This window comes from Sciurus carolinensis, chromosome 5 (assembly GCF_902686445.1).
Source record: "Sciurus carolinensis chromosome 5, mSciCar1.2, whole genome shotgun sequence".
Lineage (NCBI taxonomy): Eukaryota > Metazoa > Chordata > Mammalia > Rodentia > Sciuridae > Sciurus > Sciurus carolinensis.
In genome coordinates this window covers 342985-366759 of record NC_062217.1, presented here as the reverse complement: position 1 = coordinate 366759, position 23775 = coordinate 342985, and the positions used below count along the sequence as shown (strand labels likewise).

The window sequence follows — 23775 nt, the reverse complement described above, 5'->3', positions numbered from 1 at the left end:
GTCTTCTCCAGGGAGTAGCCAGAGTGGGGGCTGTTGCCATGGCGCTGCTGTGACGTCACTGCGGGTCAGAGGTCAAGGGTTCACAGGCCCAGCCCTGAGCAGCCTCCCTGCGGACTGGGGTTTGAGCAGGACTAGGCTGCCTGGGCTTCTCCCCCAGAGCAGGACAGGTGTTAGAACCACGCCTTCCGGCAGGAACTCGGGGCAGCCCGACGGGAAGGTGAAGGAGTGCCCAGAGGCAGGGCCCCGCGATCCCGCCGGCCGGCTGTGGAGACAGTGTCCGGGGGCCCACTCTGGGAGTGGATTGGCATCGTGCTGACGTGCTAACCAGGCTGCGTAGGACGGCCGCCCGTGGCCCAGCACAGCGTGCGTCCCTCAGCCCTGCCCAGCCCTGCCGGCTGAGGCCCAGGGCCAGCCGTCAGGGGCTGCCGCCTCAGAGGCCTCCCTCAACTCACAGACACCGTCTTCTCCCTGTGTCTGCACGTGGCTGTCCCTTCGTGTGTCTCTGTCTGGGTTTCTTCTTTTTTGTTCTTTTCTTTTATTTATTTATTTATTTTTTTGTACTTGGGATTGATCCCAGGGCACTTAACCACTGAGCCACATCCCCAGGCCTTTTAAAAAAATATTTATTTTATTTAGAGACAGGGTCTTGCTGAGTTGCTTAGGGTCTACTAAGTTGCTGGGCTGGCTTTGAACTGTGATCCTCCTGCCTCAGCCTCTGGAGCCACTGGGATCACAGGTGTGTCCACCACACCTGGCCTGACCTCTCCTCTCAGGACTCCAGCAGGCTGGAGGAGACCCATCCCAACACCCCACATCCCCGATTGCCTGCGCAAGGGCCTCTTTCACATACAGCCTTGTTCTACGGGTTCTGGGCGTGGGGTCTTCACACGTGACTTTGGGGCACAGCTCAGCCCAGCACAGCCTACCAGGAGATGCCTGCTGCTCTGGACAAGCCAGTCATCATCAGAGACCTCAGCACAGAGCAGGAAAGGGGAGCAAAACTGCCCTTTGCCCCCAGGGCTGGGTGGGGCTGAGGATTCCCAGGAAGGTATGGGCATCAGCAGAGGGGGTCTTTCCCACCAAGCTGGAGACAGTGAGGTGGTGGCATAGTGCACACACAGTGGGCCGCAGCGGGAAGACCGGGGTAGCTGGACCAGGTCTGCATGGGACTACTGTCCTCTGGGGCCATTGCTGGGGGCCTCCTCTCCTCCTTTGGGTGGTCAGAGCACCCTCCCTATACTGCTGGCTTTTAAAAGTGCCTTTGGGCTCAATATAACCCTTCTGCCAAAGGGGCTTACTTGGGGGGTCTGTTCTCCACCCTCAGGGGCTAGCCGAAGCACACACCTCCTGACCACCAGCCCACAGCCTCTTGCATCCCAGAGGCTGCAGGTCACTGGCCGAGGCTGGTGAGCAAGAGGAGTGAGTGGAATGACCAGGGTCTCCAAAGGTGCCTCTGTGCCCCTCCTGGGAGACATGGGGGCCTTCAGGGCCTGCTTCCCAGGGGCCGTGTCCTACTGGCCTTTCCATCTCCTCCCTCCACAACCTGCCTCCTGCCTCCGTGTTCCCTCACAGCCTGAGTCTGACTTGACACACCCCAGGGTGAACCAGGTCCTCCGGCCCTGTGTTGCCCGAGCCCTGTCCTGGACACATCAGGGCTGAGAAGAGGGGACACACCTTCTTCCCCCAACTCCACACCCTCCTGTGGATGGAGGAGGCTGACCAGGGACCACCCCAGCCTCAGCCCTTCATGCCACAGTCCTCAGCTGCAGGATGACCCCCAAGAAATGTCTGACTTGGGTTCCCAGAATCAAACCCCAAACTTTCCTCCTAATGGAGCCAACGTACAATGGAAGAAAAATCAAATGGAGGAAGGGAAGGAATAAAGAATTTAAAGCTATACAGGCTGTCCCTGGCCCCAGCATGGGGTCTTTGCCCAGAGCCTCCCTTTTGAGCCTCTCCTGGCCCCAGGAGGGACAGCAGCACAGCAGACAGCAGCTCTGTGCACCCCACGGAGTACCCATCCCTCCACACCCAGCGCTGTGAGCTCAGCTCCAGCACCTTTGGAGACGTTGGCTGCTGCTGTGCAGACTGCTCTCCCCTCACCCAGGCACCTCCAGCTATGGGAAGATCCAAGTGCCTGGACCACACCCCTCCTGAGGGCACCAGAGGGCCAGGCCCCACCCAGAGTCCCACAGGTGAGCGTCAGCTGCTGGAGGGATGCCACCTATCATCGGGCCCTCCGCACCGGCCACCCTCCCCACATGGTGCAGTCACCAGTGGGCTCCTCTGGAAAACCAGGTCAGTCCTCAGAAAGAATAAAACCTCTGTTTTAATTGACCAGTAAAATACATTGCAAATCATTAGTATTTTATAAACAGAAACATTGTTACAAATCCCTGTTAAAAATCACAGCCTGAGAGCGTGTCCAGAGTTTATTTTTTCACTTTCCTTCACTACTTCTGTGAAAAGAAATAATATGGCCATCTGTCCCCAGATGAAGTGTCTGGACAAGGACAGTCCACGTGAACCTCAGTGCTTTCCAAGCACCTCCCGCCACAGCCCAGGAGGGCTGGGAGCCAGGGTCTGCAGCAGCAGTGTGCCCTCAAGCTGGAGAGGTCCGCCCTCCTGCCTCAGACCCTCCTGACCCAGGACAGCAGCTCCCAGCAGCCCTGCCACCTCCTGGTGCAGCCTCAACTGCAGCATTCCCTGGGGAAACCTTCAGGCAGCCGGGACCACACTTCCTGGCTGTCTGCCTCTGCAGAAACCTCTTAAGAAGGTGTAGGTTTCAATGTTCTGTTACCTTACATCAAAGGGCTAATTAAAAATGATCCTTAAAAAAAACATTAAGAAAAACGGCTTGAAAAACGCACATTTCAAAAATCTTCCCCAAACCTCCCCACGGGGTGGCAAGCAAGTGGATTCTGTTCCAAGCACAGACCCACAGTAGAGCAGGCTGTGCTTGGACTTGGGGTTGGGCTGTCAGCCGAGAAGACTGGATCTCGCCCTTCCCTCCCTGGGCTCTGCAGAGGGACCCAGGCCCCCAAAGCCAAGGCACCCTCAGACGGGGATCCCAGCCACAGAACTGGCCCTTCAGCCAGCAGCAGAGCCAGCGCCAGGAACAGAGAGGCCTCTGTTGTGGTTGTGGGGACAGCAGGAGCAACACTTTCCCGTCGAGTGGTGCAGCAGAACAGCCAGGGCCAGGCCAGAGGAGGGACAGGATGGCCACTGGGCAGTCCACACTCCAAACCATTCGTCTGACCCCTGCACCACCACAGAACAAAGGGAACTAGAAGACAAGTGACCACACAATCCAGAGGCGGGTCAGACCACCCACCACAGGCAGGCAAGGAAAGCATGTGGCAAGAGTTCTGCAGGGAGATGTGAAGTGCCTTGCAGCCAGGGCTGGTCCTGTGGGAGCTGACGGCCGCGGAGGGCTCCACTGCCAGCTGTCTCTGCTCCCTCTGCTCCTCAGGGCCGTGGGTGACCTGTGCAGAGCTTGGCACCTGTCTGGAACACTGCACAGACTTCAAATGGAATGAGTGGAGACCTCAGATTGCTGTCGGATATAGCTCTGGAAACTCTTGTCTCCAATGGGATGCTCCCTGGAAGAGGGGGAGAGAGGATGAGGCTCCACCCCAGGTGCTCCCTGGAACAGGTGGGGGAGGAGGATGAGGCTCCACCCCAGGTGCTCCCTGGAACGGGTGGGGGAGGAGGATGAGGCTCCACCCCAGGTGTTCCCTGGAACGGGTGGGGGAGGAGGATAAGGCTCCACCCCAGGTGCTCCCTGGAATGGGTGGGGGAGGATGAGGCTCCACCCCAGGTGCTCCCTGGAATGGGTGGGGGAGGAAGAGGTTCCATGAATAGGAGGCTCCCCACTCCTCTAGGTGCTTCCTGGAAGGGGCGAAGATGAGGCTATGACCATTAAGTGCCCCTGGAAGAGGTGGGGGGAAATGATGCTCCACCCCTCTCCTTGGGGTGCTCCCTGGAAGAGGAGGGGGAGTCTTGACCCCTGGTGCTCCCTGGAAGGCAGGCAGAGAGATGCTCATGTGTATGCAGTGTGCAGAGTTCACACACATGGCCTGCACATACAGCATGTACACACACTGGTGTGCAGCATCCCAGTGCTGCGGATCACATGTGGCGATGCATGTGGATCATGTGTAGGCTGGACACGTGTGCACGCAGTGTGTGGTCACTGTGGGGTGTGCACTGGGGAAGGCAGGGCTCTCTCCGCCTGTGGCTGCAGACTGCCTGGTGCTGGAGGTGCTGTGTCTACAGGACCACTGCCTTCCACCTGTGGCTGCAGACTGCCTGGTGCTGGAGGGTGCTGTGTCTACAGGACCACTGCCTTCCACCTGTGGCTGCAGACTGCCTGGTGCTGGAGGGTGCTGTGTCTACAGGACCACTGCCTTCCACCTGTGGCTGCAGACTGCCTGGTGCTGGAGGGTGCTGTGTCTACAGGACCACTGCCTTCCACCTGTGGCTGCAGACTGCCTGGTGCTGGAGGTGCTGTGTCCTCAGGACCACTGCCTTCCACCTGTGGCTGCAGACTGCCAGGTGCTAGAGGGTGCTGTGTCTACAGGACCACTGCCTTCCACCTGTGGCTGCAGACTGCCTGGTGCTGGAGGTGCTGTGTCCTCAGGAGCACTGCCTTCCACCTGTGCTGCAGACTGCCTGGTGCTGGAGGTGCTGTGTCTACAGGACCACTGCCTTCCACCTGTGGCTGCGGACTGCTTGGTGCTGGAGGGTGCTGTGTCTACAGGACCACTGCCTTCTACCTGTGGCTGCAGACTGCCTGGTGCTGGAGGGTGCTGTGTCTACAGGAGCACTGCCTTCCACCTGTGGCTGCGGACTGCCTGGTGCTGGAGGTGCTGTGTCTACAGGACCACTGCCTTCCACCTGTGGCTGCAGACTGCCTGGTGCTGGAGGGTGCTGTGTCTACAGGACCACTGCCTTCCACCTGTGGCTGCAGACTGCCTGGTGCTGGAGGTGCTGTGTCTACAGGACCACTGCCTTCCACCTGTGGCTGCAGACTGCCTGGTGCTAGAGGGTGCTGTGTCTACAGGACCACTGCCTTCCACCTGTGGCTGCAGACTGCCTGGTGCTGGAGGTGCTGTGTCTGATAGGACCACTGGCTTCCACCTGTGGCTGCAGACTGCCTGGTGCTGGAGGGTGCTGTGTCTACAGGACCACTGCCTTCCACCTGTGGCTGCAGACTGCCTGGTGCTGGAGGGTGCTGTGTCCTCAGGAGCACTGCCTTCCACCTGTGGCTGCAGACTGCCTGGTGCTGGAGGTGCTGTGTCTACAGGACCACTGCCTTCCACCTGTGGCTGCAGACTGCCTGGTGCTGGAGGTGCTGTGTCTACAGGACCACTGCCTTCCACCTGTGGCTGCAGACTGCCTGGTGCTGGAGGTGCTGTGTCTGATAGGACCACTGCCTTCCACCTGTGGCTGCAGACTGCCTGGTGCTGGAGGGTGCTGTGTCTGACGGGACCACTGGCTTCCACCTGTGGCTGCAGACTGCCTGGTGCTGGAGGGTGCTGTGTCTACAGGACCACTGGCTTCCACATGTGGCTGCAGACTGCCTGGTGCTGGAGGGTGCTGTGTCTACAGGACCACTGCCTTCCACCTGTGGCTGCAGACTGCCTGGTGCTAGAGGGTGCTGTGTCTACAGGACCACTGCCTTCCACCTGTGGCTGCAGACTGCCTGGTGCTGGAGGTGCTGTGTCTGATAGGACCACTGCCTTCCACCTGTGGCTGCGGACTGCCTGGTGCTGGAGTGTGCTGTGTCCTCAGGACCACTGCCTTCCACCTGTGGCTGCGGACTGCCTGGTGCTGGAGGGTGCTGTGTCTACAGGACCACTGCCTTCCACCTGTGGCTGCAGACTGCCTGATGCTGGAGGGTGCTGTGTCTACGGGACCACTGCCTTCCACCTGTGGCTGCAGACTGCCTGGTGCTGGAGGTGCTGTGTCTACAGGAGCACTGCCTTCCACCTGTGGCTGCGGACTGCCTGGTGCTGGAGGGTGCTGTGTCCTCAGGACCACTGCCTTCCACCTGTGGCTGCAGACTGCCTGGTGCTGGAGGGTGCTGTGTCTACAGGACCACTGCCTTCCACCTGTGCTGCAGACTGCCTGGTGCTGGAGGTGCTGTGTCTACAGGAGCACTGCCTTCCACCTGTGGCTGCAGACTGCCTGGTGCTGGAGGGTGCTGTGTCTACAGGACCACTGGCTTCCACCTGTGGCTGCAGACTGCCTGGTGCTGGAGGTGCTGTGTCTACAGGACCACTGCCTTCCACCTGTGGCTGCGGACTGCCTGGTGCTGGAGGTGCTGTGTCTACAGGACCACTGTCTTCCACCTGTGGCTGCAGACTGCCTGGTGCTGGAGGTGCTGTGTCTACAGGACCACTGACTTCCACCTGTGCTGCAGACTGCCTGGTGCTGGAGGGTGCTGTGTCTACAGGAGCACTGCCTTCCACCTGTGGCTGCAGACTGCCTAGTGCTGGAGGGTGCTGTGTCTACAGGACCACTGCCTTCCACCTGTGGCTGCAGTCTGCCTGGTGCTGGAGGGTGCTGTGTCTGACGGGACCACTGCCTTCCACCTGTGGCTGCAGACTGCCTGGTGCTGGAGGTGCTGTGTCTACAGGACCACTGCCTTCCACCTGTGGCTGCAGACTGCCTGATGCTGGAGGGTGCTGTGTCTACGGGACCACTGCCTTCCACCTGTGGCTGCAGACTGCCTGGTGCTGGAGGTGCTGTGTCTACAGGAGCACTGCCTTCCACCTGTGGCTGCGGACTGCCTGGTGCTGGAGGGTGCTGTGTCCTCAGGACCACTGCCTTCCACCTGTGGCTGCAGACTGCCTGGTGCTGGAGGGTGCTGTGTCTACAGGACCACTGCCTTCCACCTGTGCTGCAGACTGCCTGGTGCTGGAGGTGCTGTGTCCTCAGGAGCACTGCCTTCCACCTGTGGCTGCAGACTGCCTGGTGCTGGAGGGTGCTGTGTCTACAGGACCACTGGCTTCCACCTGTGGCTGCAGACTGCCTGGTGCTGGAGGTGCTGTGTCTACAGGACCACTGCCTTCCACCTGTAGCTGCGGACTGCCTGGTGCTGGAGGTGCTGTGTCTACAGGACCACTGTCTTCCACCTGTGGCTGCAGACTGCCTGGTGCTGGAGGTGCTGTGTCTACAGGACCACTGCCTTCCACCTGTGCTGCAGACTGCCTGGTGCTGGAGGGTGCTGTGTCTACAGGAGCACTGCCTTCCACCTGTGGCTGCAGACTGCCTAGTGCTGGAGGGTGCTGTGTCTACAGGACCACTGCCTTCCACCTGTGGCTGCAGTCTGCCTGGTGCTGGAGGGTGCTGTGTCTGACGGGACCACTGCCTTCCACCTGTGGCTGCAGACTGCCTGGTGCTGGAGGTGCTGTGTCTACAGGATCACTGCCTTCCACCTGTGGCTGCAAACTGCCTGGTGCTGGAGGGTGCTGTGTCTACAGGAGCACTGCCTTCCACCTGTGGCTGCAGACTGCCTGGTGCTGGAGGGTGCTGTGTCTACGGGACCACTGCCTTCCACCTGTGGCTGCAGACTGCCTGGTGCTGGAGGGTGCTGTGTCTACAGGACCACTGCCTTCCACCTGTGGCTGCAGACTGCCTGGTGCTGGAGATGCTGTGTCTACAGGCGCACTGCCTTCTACCTGTGGCTGCAGACTGCCTGGTGCTGAAGGGGGCCACTGCCTGCCCAGGTGCGACCCCCCCCGAACAGGCTCCCTTCCTTGCTGCTGTCAGCCTGCTGGCTTTGGAGTGCAAGGCTGATGGGCTTCTCATGCTACGCAGGGAGGCCTTCAGAAGGTGGGCATGGGCTCTCTGCAGGGAGTCCTTCAGAAGGTGGGTATGGGCTCCCTGCAGGTGTCCAGGCCTGCCGTAACACCAGGTGCCCTGGGGTGCTTAGGCTCCGTCCGGCAGGGCACTGGAAGCCATCACTCTTCCTTAGCCTCGCTGGGTCCTTCCCAGAACCCCAGCCTCTCTGTGTGGCCGGGGGCTCCCTGCAGCTCACCCACTCTGTCCTAGGTGTGGCTCTGTGATGGCAGTCCCAGGGCCCCTGCTGGGTGGGGATGGTCAAGACTCCCATCACCCAGGACAGGGGCTCTTCTAGCCCTCCACTCATTGAACTCCATCTCCCCACAACCTCCATTCTTGTGCAGAAGGGGGCATGGAAGTCAAGCTGCCTGCAGCTACACAGCCTGTCGAAGCTGGTGACTGGCCGAATGTGGTCCACCTGGCTCAGTCCTGGACCTTAGCACGCCCCACCTCACCTCCCTCACGGGACAGGAATGTGGCCACTCCAGAGCCAGCCTGTGCCTGGTGACAGGTGGCCTGGGAGATGGCAGATGGGGCAGAGATACTGGAGGCTCCCGAGGCCAGGAGACAGGCTGGGAAGACCCTGCCCTGCTGCCCAGGTGGGTGCCATCGGGAGGGCACTCACTGGCTCCCGTATCTGGTCTTCTTGAACTTGTCCCTCCGGTACTGTGCATGCTCCTGCTCCAGGGCTCCCACACCTGCAATGACCTGCTTCAGCGTCTTGTAGGTCTCCTGGGGGTCATCAATGATGAACGTGGAGTACTCCTCCTGCTCGGGGCCGTCGTACACGGACTTGCTCCCGCAGGCCTCTGTGGGGTGGGACGTCAGTGCAGATGTGGCCGGGGCCCGCGGCCACACCCATCTTTGGATGTCTGCTCAGGGCACATTCCCCAAGGCAGTCACTCCAGGAAAGGCTGGCCCCTGGCCCCTGTGTGAACATGGCACAAACATCTGTCCTGCAAGCTCAGCTCGGTCAGGACTCCTGGGCTCTGGCCCAGCCCCTCCTCCTCACAGGTCTAGCTGGATAACTGGACAGTGAGGAGAGGACGGCTGTGGAGAAAGTCTGGCGGGTGCTAGAGGGTATCCCCGCTCTCCTGGGAGGGGTGCTGGTGAGGACACCGCAGCCACGGCCATCCCATGAGGTCTGGTGAGGCTGGAAAATGGAGCAGGACACAGAGAGGGAAGTAGGCATCGCCCTGAGCCCAGCCTGTCTCACTGGGACACAAATGACAACTAAAACCACCTTCTGCCCCGGACCCCAGAGTGGTGGTCTGTGACCACGGTGAAACGGGGTCCTGGAGCCGACCTCCCCACCCTCCCAAAGCCCTAACAAGTGGGTATCTGTGCCACTGGGCAGATGGACAGACAGCCTGCCCCAGTCACACCCAGGCAAGCCTGCCGTCCCCCGTGGGGGCTCTTTCCACTCCTGCCACCATCGTGACAAGCCATTCTGCACTGGTCACAGTCCAGCATCCCCAGTCCACCACTAGCCCTCAGGAGAGGACACCACGACCCTGCACTGAGTCTGCAGTACTGGCTTTTACCAGGGCAGCACACTTGGGGCCATGGAGACCTCACCACAGGAGGGGCTAGGAGGGGCCAGGGTCTCACTGTGGCCTGTGACAAAGGCCACAGCAACACAGCACTTCTTCACCAAAGACTGGGACTTATGCAGGAAGGGACTTCTTACATCAATGGGCAGAGGCCCATGGTCAAGTATCTGGGGGACGTGTCTCACAATCAGAGCTGTCCAACAAGAACACCGTCAAGAAGCAACGCGCTCTCAGGACAAGGCTTGAAGGCCCTGTAGCGTCCAGTGCGGGACAAAGCGAGCTATTTCCAGCCTTGTTGACAGCAATGAACCCTTGCTATCAAGACGGTTCATCGTTGGGAAGGCTGAGAGCATAATTGTTTCCATTTGTCTGTCTACTTTTTATCCATCCATCCGTCTATACACCTGTCCTTCCTTCCTTCCACTACCCATCCATCTGTCAAACAGGACATCACCTCCTTTGTGCCAATTCCTGGGGTGAACAGGACTTCCCCTCTGCTCTTAAGCGATCCCAGCATGCCGAGTGAAAGGGAACAGATCAGAGGGGCTATGCTTGGAGTGACAGGCTATTGGGATGGGGGTGTGGGAAAGCTCCCAGGAGGAAGGTCACAGGAAGGGCAGACACTGGCGGGACTGAAGCCAGGAGGGTACTTCAGACAGAGGACGGGCAGGGGCCACACAGAGCGGGCAGCACTCTGGTGCAGGCGGGCCCAGTCCCGGCACTGCCCAAGGAGGCTGGAAGATGGCAATCAAGAAGGGCTCATTCCTCACTGGGTCTTTCATACTGGCCTCGCCCTCTCCAAGACCCCTTGACTCTGCTTGGTCACTGCTGTCAGAGGCTGCCCCTGCCCCCACTGCCCTGAGGACTCATGCAACTGTAGGGCCACAGGTGCAGTCATCCTGGACCCTCGGAGCCAGGTTCTGTGTATGCCACGCTTGCTGGGGCACGATGCTTGGCTTGGGTGTGTGCGCCTTGGGTGCCTGTGCTCAGAGTCAGCTGGGATGTGATGCCCAGGAGCCCTGTACACATCCAGCCAAGGTGCACTTGACCTTCTGGGCCAGGTCAGGAGAGCCAGGAGGAAGCCAGTCTAATGGCTTGATTCCAGACACACTCTGCTGTATCATGTTCTGCGGGCTGAAGGCCCATGTGCGTCTACATGAGCATATCTGAGCTCTCCCAGACCCTGCAAGGAGGCACAGCTGCCTTGTGACCAGGGTCCTGTGTCCACCTCCCACTGCAGACCAGACAAGTTCCCACGTCACCTGATCTGTCCTACCCGGATTGTTGTGCTTCTAGTTCTGCTAAGCAATTAAAAATCAAGGATAAGGGCTGGGGAGATAGCTCAGACGGTAGAGTGCTTGCCTTGTAAGTACAAGGCCCTGGGTTCGATTCCCCAGCACCAAAAAAAAAAAAAAAGAAAAGAAAAAGAAAAGTCAAGGAAAACAAAGGTGCACAGGTGTCTGAAATGTACCGTGTGCTGGGGTTGCTGGGCGTGTGGCCTCACATGCACACGCACCCCTCTGGAAAGAAGAATGACCTCCTCTGCTGGAGGTACGGACGCTTATTTAGAAAGCGGGTCAGAGGCTGCAAGTTAAGTTCTATCTGAAAACTATCAGCACCACGAAACGCATCTTCCCTAGAATGCTGCCCAGCCAGCAAACAGCTTCCCATCATCAGCATGGCAGCAAGGGCCCTGTGCCTGCCCGCGGATGCCAGAGCTCTACCTCGCTGCCCTACAGAATAGCCCTGTGCCCAGGACCTGGGGGCGCTGCAGCTCCCTGGCCCACGCGTGCAGGGGCTGTGGTCACCTTGCATCTTCTCCAGCTTGCCCATGTACAGACTGAACAAGGAGTAGATGCGCTCCGTCTCGCGGTCCCCGTCAATGTCCAGCTGGATGTTTGCTGGGAGGCCGCTGCCCAGATGTGGAAAGAATAGAAAGATAAAAACATGACTTAGACAAGGCTTTCAATCATATTACTTTTAAGAAAATTGTGTAGGAAAGAAGTCGGAGAGACCCACATTAAAACCTCACCCTGACCCGGGTGCTGGCCTTGGACACGTGGAACGTGAGAAAGGCCCTGGGCCCCTCGGGAGAGGCCTTGGCTTCTGCACCTACGACCTCCAAGGCTTCGGGGGCAAAGGCAGGTGTGACGGTCGTGCGGCAGGCCAGTTCAGGCTTGTCGCTCAAGGCTCCCATGGCTCATGTGACAAGCCACAGAGCTCGCGCGGCTCCACGGAAGCAGCGGGCACCTGGCCACCCTCCCTTTTCTAATGACCACGGGAGGCCCCACTGCAACAGCCAGTCTCCATTTCCACTCAGAGGTGCAGGTGAAGAAGTCTGGGTGGGTCAGCAGGAGACCTGGGGCTGCCCTGCTTCACACCTGCCTGCCCTGCCTACCACTCCCAGGGGCAGCTCTGCCCAGCAGGGTCTTGGGAGGACCCTCCAACGCCTGGAGCTCCCTCCAGAGGCCCACACCCAGGTGCTGTCTGTCGGTGGGGTCTCCTCAGAGGACACGAGATTAGCCTGGCGGTGCTGGGTTCCCGGTGAGTGTGGCTGTGTTTTAGTCCCGCTGGACCCCTTGGCTGAACTCCTTGGGCAGTGTACAAGCCAGACAACGGTGCCTGGCTGAGTCGGGGTGGTGGGGCACCGGGCGCTGCAGGGGCCCAGACCTACCCGGTGCAGGGGGTACAGCCGGCGGCAGTGTCGGAGGAGGCCCTGCAGCACAGCCAGTGGCCGTTGAGGTAGGCGGACGGGTGGAAGACGGTGAGGCGCGCCTGGTTGCACTGGCTCACCTTGGTGAGGATGTCGATCCAGTCTTTGGCTTCCACGCAGTTGCTGGCCTGGATGTACAGCGCGCGCTCTGGCTGGATGACCTGGAACATCTGAGGAACAGCACAGGCTCAGGAGGGCTGGAAGAGGCACTCTGGCAGACCTCAGGAGCCAGGCACCCAGACATCGTCGATGACTTAAGAAGGGACACGCAGAAGGACGGGCCCCTGGGACCAGGGCTGACACAGGCCTGGACAGGCCCAGGAATGGGGCTGTGGGGAACGGAGGAGGCAGAGCTGGGGAGACTATTGCAACTTGACCACCAGGGTCAGCTTGTCCAGGCACGCCCTGCCCTGCAGACTCAGAGGCCTCAGCTGAAATCCCTCCACCACACTGCTGTCTCCTCTGGGGCTCCAGGGCTGGTCACAGTCACCAGCCACGTGGGCTAGTTTCTCTGGCTCTTTCTCTTTTTAACCATGAAGCCTTTCCTGCCATGCAGCCCCACTCGGGGCCTGACATGCTGTCCTTGCGATCCGGCACTCGGGCGCCCACTTGACCACCTGGGACTGCTCCCACCCAGGGGCTCCTTCCTCATGAGACTTCTCAGGGACACTGCCTTGGCCTCTTACTTTTCCTCCACAATTGCTATTGAGTGCCAGCAACTGTCCTGAGTCCCAGGGACATGCTACCCTTGTGAACTTGCAGCCAGTGGGAAAGATGAAAGCAAACACCAAGTCAGGGGCCAGGACCTAACCGTTCCGGAGAGGCTCGGCAGTCCTCTGGTGAGCTCTGGAGCAGGTTAAGTTAACTAGGCTGAGCGTGGAAAGGCTCAGGGAGGCGGGGCACAGAGGGCTTCCCAGGCAGACGACAGTGGGCACAAAGGTCCTGGAGCCAGAGAGAGTCAGGTGATCCCAGAGGCACAGGCCAGGCTGCACCCAAATGGGGCTCAGAGAGGTGGGTGGACCAGAGTCTGGCAGGACTCAGGTGGAGTGTCCTGAAGGAAGAAAGACCTCTCCAAGGGGCCCTTCTCAGTGGGCTTGGGGACTGCTGGCTCCATATTCCTGTGTGAATAGCTGCGGCCTCACTTGGAGATGGGAACCCCCTGCACCACCCCCCAGTGCAAACTCCACCTCTGCATGAGGGTGCTCATGGCTGTGATGCCAGGAACAAGTCCTGACTATCATTCTGGGCTGGGTGCTCACAGGGTCCAGAAAGCCGAGCTGACGGACAGCTACAAAATAACCCACCTGCAGGTGTGCAAAACGTCAGGCCTGAGACCCTGAAAGGCAGAGGAGGGTTGGACAGCAGGGGACAGCAGAAACACGCAGTGGGAGGGAGCAGGGTGGTCACAGTGAATATGACGGGTTGTGATGGCCTTGCACCAGCGCGAGGTGTTCTGGTGTGGGTCACCGCACTGAGGTTCTGAAAGAATGTCCTTGTTTCTAGGAAACATACGCTGGAGTACTCGTATGGTTCAGGAAAGATGTGGACGTCACATAGAGAGGGCGAGGATGACCGAGGACGACCAGGACGACCGAGCACACGGGATGAAAGTGCAGCCAGGTCGAGGGTATCTCAGCAAGACTCCACCCCTCACAAGACTTCCATTTGAAAGGAGGGCCTTAGTACCAGTCACACAGGCTGCCTCAGGAACTGTCTCCCCAGGACTCGTTTCCCCAAGCTCAGCTGCCAGGTGCTCAGAAGCCACTGAGGCATCATTGAAGGGGGCCCTGACACTTGAATCAAGCCCAGGGAGGCCTTGGCGTCACCTCGTGGGGCTGGCTCTGCAGACACACGGAACACGAGAGTCCTGGAGCACGGAGGTTTCCCCTCAGAATTCAAAGGCAGGGCTGGAGTCCCCGCAGGCAGCCCTGGAGGGCAATGTGTAGCACTGCCAGGTAAAGCTGCAGCTGTGATCTGAGAACTGAGATTCCAGGAGCATGGAACATCTGCCAGGAAAGCCACAGACAGGGAGCAGAGCCAGCCTGGGAGTGGCCATGGGGGCCACAGCTGGCAAGGCCACTGGGGCAGGCTGGCAAGCCATTGGGGCCCACATCATGCCACCACATGTCCCAGATGCCAGACATGGAGCCTCAGGATTGAATGCTTGCCCTGCTGGGTTCTGGTCTTGCTTTAGTCTGATCCTTTCTTTGCCCTTATTTCTCTCTTTTGCAATGGGAAAGTTTGCCCTATAGCATTATGTAAGTTTTTTTCTTTTTCTTTTCTTTTCTTTTCTTTTTTTTTTTTTTATAGAAGGGCTCATAGCTGAGTTTGCCTTGGGTCTTAGAGAAGACTTTGGACTTGGGTTTTTAAGCGATGCTGGAACTGGTGAGACTGAACACATTTTGCATTGTGAGGTGGTTGTGAGCCTGTGGGGGCTGGGGTGGAACGTTATGGTTTGGATCTTAAGTGTTGAAGGTTTGGACTCCAGCTGATGGTGCTACTGGGAGCTGGAGGACCCTTTAAGAGGTGGAGCCTAGGAGAGGGAAGTGAGGTCACTGGGGTCCTGCCCTCGAGGAGGCTGTTGGGCCTTGCCCCTTCCTGGTGCTCTCTGCCTCCAGTTGCCTGCTCCACCACAGGTTCCCTGCTGTGTCATTCTGCTTCACCACAGGGCTAAAGCCACAGGGCCAGGTGACCATGGAAACTGTGAGCCAGAATAAGATTTTCCTGCCTCTAAGTTGATTATCTCTGGTGTTTTGTCACAGTGATGACAGCTAATTAACACAGGAAGGCCCCTTGGACTCCAGCAACTGGCCAGAGAAGCACCTAGCAAAGCTCAGCCACCCTCCCAACAGATTCTTCCCTGGGGCCCTGGGCAAGCACCACAAGATGGGGAGACCCAAGGCCTGGAGACAGGTGGTGGGAGAACCTACTCCAGGTGAATGTGGCTGGGTGGAGCCAGGTCTGGACTCACGTTTTTCATTCTGAAGGACTCTTCCTCCAGCCTCTCCACGGCCAGGATGTTCTCGATGGGGATGCTGCAGAGGGGCTGGTCTCCTGGGGCAGAGAGGGCATGGAGCTGCGGCCAGCCTTGAGGTGCATGATTCTCCTCCTCTAGCCAAGAGCGTGGAGGAACCCAGAGGCGGCAGGCACGCAGGGAGGGCCCACTGCTTCTCACAACCCCAGCAGGCTCCGGCATGCCCCCAGCCCATGGCCACGTCTCCCTGAGAGGAAACCACCTGCTCACGTGTAGCAAGGTGAGCTACTCAGACCCAGGGGCAGCCCCATGGCCCAGGGACCAGGGGCGAGGGAGGCAGTGACACGCACAGCCAGGAGCCTCCCCATCACGGTGGAGAGTTCCTGCAGAGAGGCTTCCTGACAGAGAGCAGTGCTCACCCGGCAGGACCTGGAGGTGGCTCTGGGCCCTCTGAGCAGAGTGTGGAGCCGGCCACTCCCATTACCTTTGTTCTTCTGGTAGGTGAACTCGTGGTTGGTCAGGCGAAACCACCTCTTCTTGAAGTTCTTCATCCCAAAGCGTTTTCTTCCTTGTGCCCTTTTGATCATGAACCTGTCACAAAGGCACATGGTGGCTGCCGAGTGCTGGACCCTCTTGTCATGCCCATGATGCCCAGGCAGATGAGTGCCCAGGGTGTACCCTTGTACTTCCAAGTGACAGCATTAGAAGCAGAGGGCACACGCCTCTGCCTTGACCACTTTAAGCCACACCAGGGCTTCCTCAGACCCCAGACCCCAGCCCCCACCCACCCAGACACCAGCTTCCCACAGCCTGGCCTTCTGCAGATGGTGACAATAGGCTCCCTCTGGAGGAAGTGTCAGCAGGGGCTCACAGAGCCATGTGGGGCAGTGGGGAGGACATGGCCAGCTCAGGGGCAGGTGGGGCACATACGACTTGCTGGGGTGCCTGCTGCGTGCGGACAGCCCACAGCCTTTCTGCATCCAGGCAAGCCCGTTCGGGGCTGCTTCTCTGGACCTCAGGCCTCCCTGACTCAAAACCACTCCTGATGGCTCCTGGAGGACCGAGCCTCAGGGAACCACAGCCCAGCCAAGCAGGCAGAGAAGGAAATACCCACTTGTGGATGGAGGGCAGAGGCAGAAGAAGAGCTGCAGATGGAGGCCAGTGCACAGGGTCCCAGGAGCAGATGCGTACATGGCCACTGTGGCCACCCTGAGGTCCTGCGGTTGGGATGCCAGGCGGCAGCAGGACCTCACTGCATGGACCAGAGAACTGGGGGCAGGTGCAACTGTGAGAGCCAGGGTGCTCCTGGAGTCTGGAGGAGCTAAGGGCAGGATCTTCTGCCATGGTCTGGGCAGAAACTGAGGCCAACTAGATCCACAGCCAGCACTGCAGCATGCTGCTGTCCTCCCAAGATCCAAGAGTTGGGCAGTGAAAGGGGGTAGCGGAGATCCCCAGGGGCCCAATGCAGCCTCCACATGCACCAAGCAGCTGGGCACCACTGTCCTCAAAGGTCAGAAAATGCTCCTAAGAGATCCTAGGTCATGGGATGGGCAGAAGGTCTTACAATGTACTGCTGCAGAATTTCCCAGGAACATCATTCCTGAGGGCCGTACATGTATGGGGCTTATGCAGACTGTGCACATACATTCCTAGCAAACTCCAGCCCGTGGGGCACAGAGGGGCAGGTGCATGCAGCCAGAGTCGGCAGTTCTCTGAAGAAAGGATCTGTGAGGGTTACTCACTCAGGCTTTGGTCCAGGCACCTCATTCATGAGTGGCCATTTCTAATCCAACCAAACTGCACCCATGGGACAGGGGAGGGCAGGAGCTGCTCGGCGCAGAGCTGCAAATGGGGTGTGCCACCCCACGCGCGCACAGCTCGTTCAACGCTAAGCGCCTGGAGCTGGCTCAGGGCTCTGTATCTTGGCAGGTGACGGCCCGAGGAGGGTCATAGAGGGCAGCAGTACAGGCATATCTTGGCATGGAGTGAACCTCGGTGAGCAGAGTTATCGCCCTGAGTCCACAGCAGGGACAAGCACAGGAAAGAATGACTTCCCCGAGCAAGATGACAGGCCCCCAGTCCCAAGATAACACTGCAAGTGACTGTCAGCTGGGGAGCAGAAGGTGGCAGCTTAATTTGGGGGCAAAAGTCTAACGGTCTTAGTGGACCGTGACTCTGAGTTGTGAGCTGCAGCTACTGAAGAGCTGGAGGAACCTCAGCTGTGCTTCAGAGGCTCAGAGAGGGCTCACAGCCCCTGCACCAGCAGTCACTCAGATGGCCACTCTCCACACACAGTGACAAGTCGGGAGGCTCCGGGCTACCTGAGGATCACGGGTGCACATGCCACCGTGGGGCCGCAGGTTCATATCATGTGTACTCTGTGAAGTGACCTGTGGTACTGGTTAGCACACGGCAGCTTTAAAAGAAGACTGAAAGACAAATAGCAGACAGGGTGTGGCCCACTGGCAACCCCTGGGGCCCTGCCGGCACGGTCAAGCTGAGAGCAGTGGAGTTGCCGCTGAGACTAGGGCAGCCCAGCAGGCTTTGCAGGAATTGGGTAGGTCCACCCAAGTTCATGCCAATGAGGGGTATATGTGCTCTGCCACCCTGGAGCCCCGAGAGACCCTGGGTGAAGTCAAGGTAGGAAATGCCCTGCTGAGGTAGAACATCAAGTGGTCAGGGAGTGTCCGCCCACAGGACCCCTGAGACACTGCAGGGGAACCCTGGCCGAAGTGCCCATCTCCATTTCCTGTGACCCCCGTTTCCTGACAGAAGACCCCTCAGGAGCATGAGGTGGAGAGGAGGCCCTGGGTCCTCCACCTGCAAAGCCTGTAGAGAAGAGACCCTGAGCCGCGAAAGTGGGCCATACCTCCCCCAGTGGAGCCTGGTGAGGAAAGGTCCAGGCCGTCCCTGACCTGGAGGCCATCGTCCACATGGGCAGACCAGAGTTCTGGGGCCTCAGGTCAAGGAAAGGCAAGCTGTGCGGCCATGGCTGGAAGTCCACCCACCTTCCTCCCAGGCCCAGCCAGAGGCCTTACCCTTCCTTGAGCAGGATGGGCTGCTCGATGCTCTTGGGGTCCCTTCTCCCAGAGGACGAAATCAAATCCAGGAACTAGAGGAGGAAGGAAATCGGGTCGTGAGGAGCGGAGCCCACCGGAAGCCCTCTGCCCTGACTGTGAGGTAGCCAGAGGCCTCTCCTCCCTAACACCCAGACAAGGTGGGGCTGTGAGCAGGAGGACCCTAGGGCCTCTGGGGAGCTGCAGGGCAGCAGCCCCACCCCGGCCCTGCCAGGCCTGGTCCACTGTTAGGATGTGGTGAGAGAGGCTGCCAGGTTGCCCACGTGAACCAGGTACCAGAAACCATGCACCTTACAAAGGCCCAGGACGATGGCAGTCAGGCCCCGTCAGGCCCCACCTCACTTCTTGGCCACGAGTGTTCCCAACTAGGGACCAGGTTTGGCATTGGCCTCCTGCCCCATCTGAGGGCCTGTCAGTTCCCTCCTGTCGGCAGGCCGCTCTGAGCTCCGACCCCTTCCTGCCCTCTCTGATTTGAGAGAGAGGGTGGTAATGGCCATGCTACAGGGTGCAGGGCACTCTCCAGGCAGCGTCCTTGACGTGGCTGGGACAGAGGTGCCAGGAACCATGGCCATGATGGGACAGGATGGGACACCCACAGAAGCCTGTGTGGGGAAAGCTCTTGTGAGTCACGGATGGATGTCGGCAGGCAGTCGGCTCGAGAGGGGCTGCAGGGAACAGGGCAGCCCTAGACCTGCCCCACAGTGGATGGCCAGCAGGGTGTGAGCTGCCTGAGCAGCTACAGGCCCCCACATGAGGCCTGCAGCCTGAGGTCCCCAGCGCAGGGCCCCGGCACGAGGGTGTACCTACGTTCTTCACAGCGTCCGCGTACTTCTGTTCGTTGAAGAACTCGTAGAAGGTTGCCATGTAGGACTCCTTGAAACTGGCCTGAAATGAAGCAGGTGCGAGGTGATGCCTGGGGTTTGGCAGCAGCCCAGCTCTGTCTGGGACGCGGTACGGACAGCCCAGGTGGTGCCCAGGAAGACAGCATCTGCTCTGGCTGAAGCCTGGGCTCCCAAAGGTGTGAACACTCCCAGGTGTGCTCCAGGGCCGCAGGGAGCTGGGAAGGCCCCGCTGCCTAGGGCTTCCCCGCGCAGGGTCCAGTCACAGCCGGGGAACCAGGGGGCCTCTCTGGCCACCACTCTGGGCTTTAGTGCAGATGAGTGCACTTGCTGATGAGTGTCCCCATAGTGGGGTGTGCTCGTGGTGGGGTCTGTATAGACGTTGGAATTCCCAGAACCTGGGTGTGGACTGGAGGAGCCACTGCCCCTCAGCCTCCACACAGAGGCTTCCTCATCTGTAGGGACACCAACCGAGGCCCTGGAGCTTGGGGGGCTCCTGCAGACCCCAGTTCACCTGGCCCTGGACAGTTCATATACCCAGCCAGGACACGGTGTTTGGCTCTGACCCTAAGCCTGCTCTTCAAGCTGTGAGTTAGGAGACCTGCTTGCAGGAAAACAGGCTGGGAATCAGGGAATAGAAGACCCTCAGGGACAGGGACCCCTTAGCAAGGCACCTGGCCTGAGGAAGTGGTAATGAGGAACAGTGCAGACTGTCACCAAAGCTGTGGTTGGGCTCTGCTCCTCCTGCCAGGAGGCCGAACCACCCCTAGGTGCACCCACAGTGTCCTGAGGGCTCAAGGTCAAGGTGACCTGCCCAGCTCTGCAACTGGGAACCAGGAGCAAAGCTGAAGTAGGACAAACAGTGAGGAGGCCTGGCCACCTTCTCAGGTGACTGACAGAGGTCAGAGGAACAGGTGCCCCCAGCACCATGGGCAGCCACAAAGTCAAGGGCACCAGAGGCACTGGAAGGTTCTACCTCCTCACTGATCAGTGGGGTGGGTGCTGGCTGGTTTACACTCCATGCCCCTGTGATGCTGGGGAACACAGCACAGCTACCCTCTCCTGTGTGAGAATAACTTCATTTATAGTTTCTAAAGAGATAAACAAAAATCAGAGTTCCTGAAAGGATGGAAGACTTACAGACTTTGACTTGGACAAGCTGCCAAGAGTCTGGATGGTCTTTGAGATAAGCGTCAAGGTTCTCGACGTCTGAGGGTCCTATTGGAGTCAGGAAAAGAGAAACCCAGCCTTATTCCAATTTTATGGACATGCTGTGATCTACCCCAGAGTCACACAGGACAAAATGGGTGGCATCGTCCAAAAGCTGCTATCGCCTGAGCATGCACTTGGGTAACCTGGGTCATTCCCGAGCACAGGCTCCAGAGGGTCCCAGTCACCCGGGGCCGTGTCTCACCCCAGAGGGGGCCTGCATTTCAGCAAGGCACTAGGCCCCGGCACAGTGAGCAGAGAAGAGCTGCCCTCTCCAGCCCTCCTGCCGGATATGCAGCCAGGACCACTCTGCAGGACGCCTCAGCCTGCAGAGGCGAAAGGGTTGGCCTTAAACCAAGAAGCAGAAAGGATCACCATGTGAAGCCCCTGCAACCTGTCTCCCCTGGGCACTCTCCTGTCACCCAAGCACCAGAGGGGCCCGCCACACGGCATGATCCACAATGTTCGTGACACAAACAGATGAACGAATGTGTACAGGACCAGAAGCACACCACGGTATGCACAGGCACCAGGACGTGGCATTAGTGGTCTGTAGCAGAGGCCCTGTCACACCATCCCACTCTTTCCTAAGAACACTGTTGACTCCTGCAATCACACACGGCAGTAGGGGTAGAAAGGGTGCTAGATGTCCCTGCGGTCAGAGAAGAGATGGCCCGCCTGCTCACACCCCTTCTCCCCTGCCAGTGCTCAGGTGGGCTCAGGGGATGGCCAGTCCAGGAGAGGATGGGCTGGCTCGCAGGGCTGACTGCTTACCGTGTGGTGCGGCGTCAGCTGGAAGAGGTTGGGGGAGAGGATGGCAGGAGCAAAGAACCTCAGGAAGATGAAGCTGCTCACGGCTGTGTACCGCACGTCCAGGTCATCTGGAGGAGCGACACCTCTCAGTGGGGTGCCACAGCATGGGCACTGGGGTTCCTACCGTCCTGCCCCTCCTGGGGCCTCTGCCTGGCCCCCAGTGCTATCTGTCTCTCTGTCTCTGTCAGTCTTGCTGTCACCATGGTCACCATCTGGAGTCACAGATGCGCCCCCCCACTCACCAGCCTTCCTGGGGTCTCACTGGGTAGTTTGCTCTCATCTGGGATGGGAGGACAGTTTTGTTGATTATGTTTTACTTCCAAATTTGTTCTCGGGAACTACCTCCCCTGATCCTCTGAGAGTGGATCTGGCAGGACACACCCACCAGGACCAGGTTCCCCAGGGAGTGAGACCCGGGAGCAAGGGCACCCAGGCCTGAGAAGCAGCTCAGATTTGAGCCTTGAGCCCAGAGGGACAGCGGGCCCTGCCTTGCTCATGGGAGGTCTGTGCAGAGAGGAGATCTGGGGTGCAGGGAGGTGTGTGCAGGGCAAGAGGGGCAGGGCTTGAGGGGTCCATGCAGGAGGGACATGGGGTGCAGGGAGGTATGTGGGACGGGCGCGGAGGGCTTGAGGGGTCCATGCAGGAGGGACATGGGGTGCAGGGAGGTGTGTGCAGGGCAAGAGGGGCAGGGCTTGAGGGGTCCATGCAGGAGGGACATGGGGTGCAGGGAGGTGTGTGCAGGAAAAGGAGGTGGGGGCTTGAGGGGTCCATGCAGGAGGGACATGGGGTGCAGGGAGGTCTGTGCAGGGAAAGGAAGTGGGGGCTTGAGGGGTCCATGCAGGAGGGACATGGGGTGCAGGGAGGTGTGTGCAGGGAAAGGAGGTGGGGGCTTGAGGGGTCCATGCAGGAGGGACATGGGGTGCAGGGAGGTGTGTGCAGGGAAAGGAGGTGGGGGCTTGAGGGGTCCATGCAGGAGGGACATGGGGTGCAGGGAGGTCTGTGCAGGGAAAGGAAGTGGGGGCTTGAGGGGTCCATGCAGGAGGGACATGGGGTGCAGGGAGGTCTGTGCAGGGAAAGGAAGTGGGGGCTTGCGGGGTCCATGCAGGAGGGACATGGGGTGCAGGGAGGTGTGTGCAGGGAAAGGAGGTGGGGGCTTGAGGGGTCCATGCAGGAGGGACATGGGGTGCAGGGAGGTATGTGGGGCGGGCGCGGAGGGCTTGAGGGGTCCATGCAGGAGGGACATGGGGTGCAGGGAGGTGTGTGCAGGGAAAGGAGGTGGGGGCTTGAGGGGTCCATGCAGGAGGGACATGGGGTGCAGGGAGGTGTGTGCAGGGAAAGGAGGTGGGGGCTTGAGGGGTCCATGCAGGAGGGACATGGGGTGCAGGGAGGTCTGTGCAGGGAAAGGAAGTGGGGGCTTGAGGGGTCCATGCAGGAGGGACATGGGGTGCAGGGAGGTGTGTGCAGGGAAAGGAGGTGGGGGCTTGAGGGGTCCATGCAGGAGGGACATGGGGTGCAGGGAGGTGTGTGCAGGGAAAGGAGGTGGGGGCTTGAGGGGTCCATGCAGGAGGGACATGGGGTGCAGGGAGGTGTGTGCAGGGAAAGGAGGTGGGGGCTTGAGGGGTCCATGCAGGAGGGACATGGGGTGCAGGGAGGTGTGTGCAGGGAAAGGAGGTGGGGGCTTGAGGGGTCCATGCAGGAGGGACATGGGGTGCAGGGAGGTCTGTGCAGGGTAGGGAAGTGGGGGCTTGAGGGGTCCAGGCAGGAGGGACATGGGGTGCAGGGAGGTCTGTGCAGGGAAAGGAAGTGGGGGCTTGAGGGGTCCATGCAGGAGGGACATGGGGTGCAGGGAGGTGTGTGCAGGGAAAGGAGGTGGGGGCTTGAGGGGTCCATGCAGGAGGGACGTGGGGTGCAGGGAGGTGTGTGCAGGGAAAGGAGGTGGGGGCTTGAGGGGTCCAGGCAGGAGGGACTTGGGGTACAGGGAGGTGTGTGCAGGGTAGGGAAGTGGGGGCTTGAGGGGTCCAGGCAGGAGGGACATGGGGTGCAGGGAAGTGTGTGCAGGGAAAGGAGGTGGGGGCTTGAGGGGTCCATGCAGGAGGGACATGGGGTGCAGGGAGGTGTGTGCAGGGAAAGGAGGTGGGGGCTTGAGGGGTCCATGCAGGAGGGACATGGGGTGCAGGGAGGTGTGTGCAGGGAAAGGAGGTGGGGGCTTGAGGGGTCCATGCAGGAGGGACATGGGGTGCAGGGAGGTCTGTGCAGGGAAAGGAGGTGGGGGCTTGAGGGGTCCATGCAGGAGGGACATGGGGTGCAGGGAGGTCTGTGCAGGGAAAGGAAGTGGGGGCTTGAGGGGTCCATGCAGGAGGGACATGGGGTGCAGGGAGGTCTGTGCAGGGAAAGGAGGTGGGGGCTTGAGGGGTCCAGGCAGGAGGGACATGGGGTACAGGGAGGTGTGTGCAGGGAAAGGAGGTGGGGGCTTGAGGGGTCCAGGCAGGAGGGACATGGGGTGCAGGGAGGTGTGTGCAGGGTAGGGAAGTGGGGGCTTGAGGGGTCCATGCAGGAGGGACATGGGGTATAATGAGGCATGTGGGGTGTGTGTGGAGGGCTTGAGGGGTCCATGGCGGGTTGGATGGAATGCTCCTGGTGCCCCAGGAGCCAGCATAACCAAGAAGCATTTTATTTGATTTTTTTTTTTCATATCAGGGATTGAACCCAGGGGTGCTTAACCACTGAGCCAAATCATCAGTCCTTT

General features: G+C 59.7%; 1 protein-coding gene across 7 annotated transcripts in view; it reads right to left on the bottom strand.

Moving 5' to 3' along the window:
* Positions 1-2311: 2311 nt before the first annotated feature.
* Positions 2312-23775, bottom strand: part of Rasa3 (RAS p21 protein activator 3) — an 80383-nt gene continuing 58919 nt past the window's right edge. For 2 of the 7 annotated variants that reach the window (XM_047552905.1, XM_047552909.1), the window contains 10 exons: positions 20991-21097; positions 20148-20225; positions 18976-19053; positions 18130-18203; positions 15576-15682; positions 15089-15171; positions 12079-12287; positions 11213-11316; positions 8477-8660; positions 2312-3602 (listed from right to left, as the gene is read on the bottom strand). In XM_047552905.1, the coding sequence (XP_047408861.1) occupies positions 3527-3602; positions 8477-8660; positions 11213-11316; positions 12079-12287; positions 15089-15171; positions 15576-15682; positions 18130-18203; positions 18976-19053; positions 20148-20225; positions 20991-21097 (1100 nt within the window). In that variant the 3' untranslated portion in view covers positions 2312-3526. Of the gene's footprint in view, positions 3603-8476; positions 8780-8834; positions 9005-11212; positions 11317-12078; positions 12288-15088; positions 15172-15575; positions 15683-18129; positions 18204-18975; positions 19054-20147; positions 20226-20990; positions 21098-23775 lie in introns of those variants that run through there. The other 5 variants (XR_007108753.1, XR_007108754.1, XM_047552907.1 and 2 more) reach the window with 5 other exon arrangements.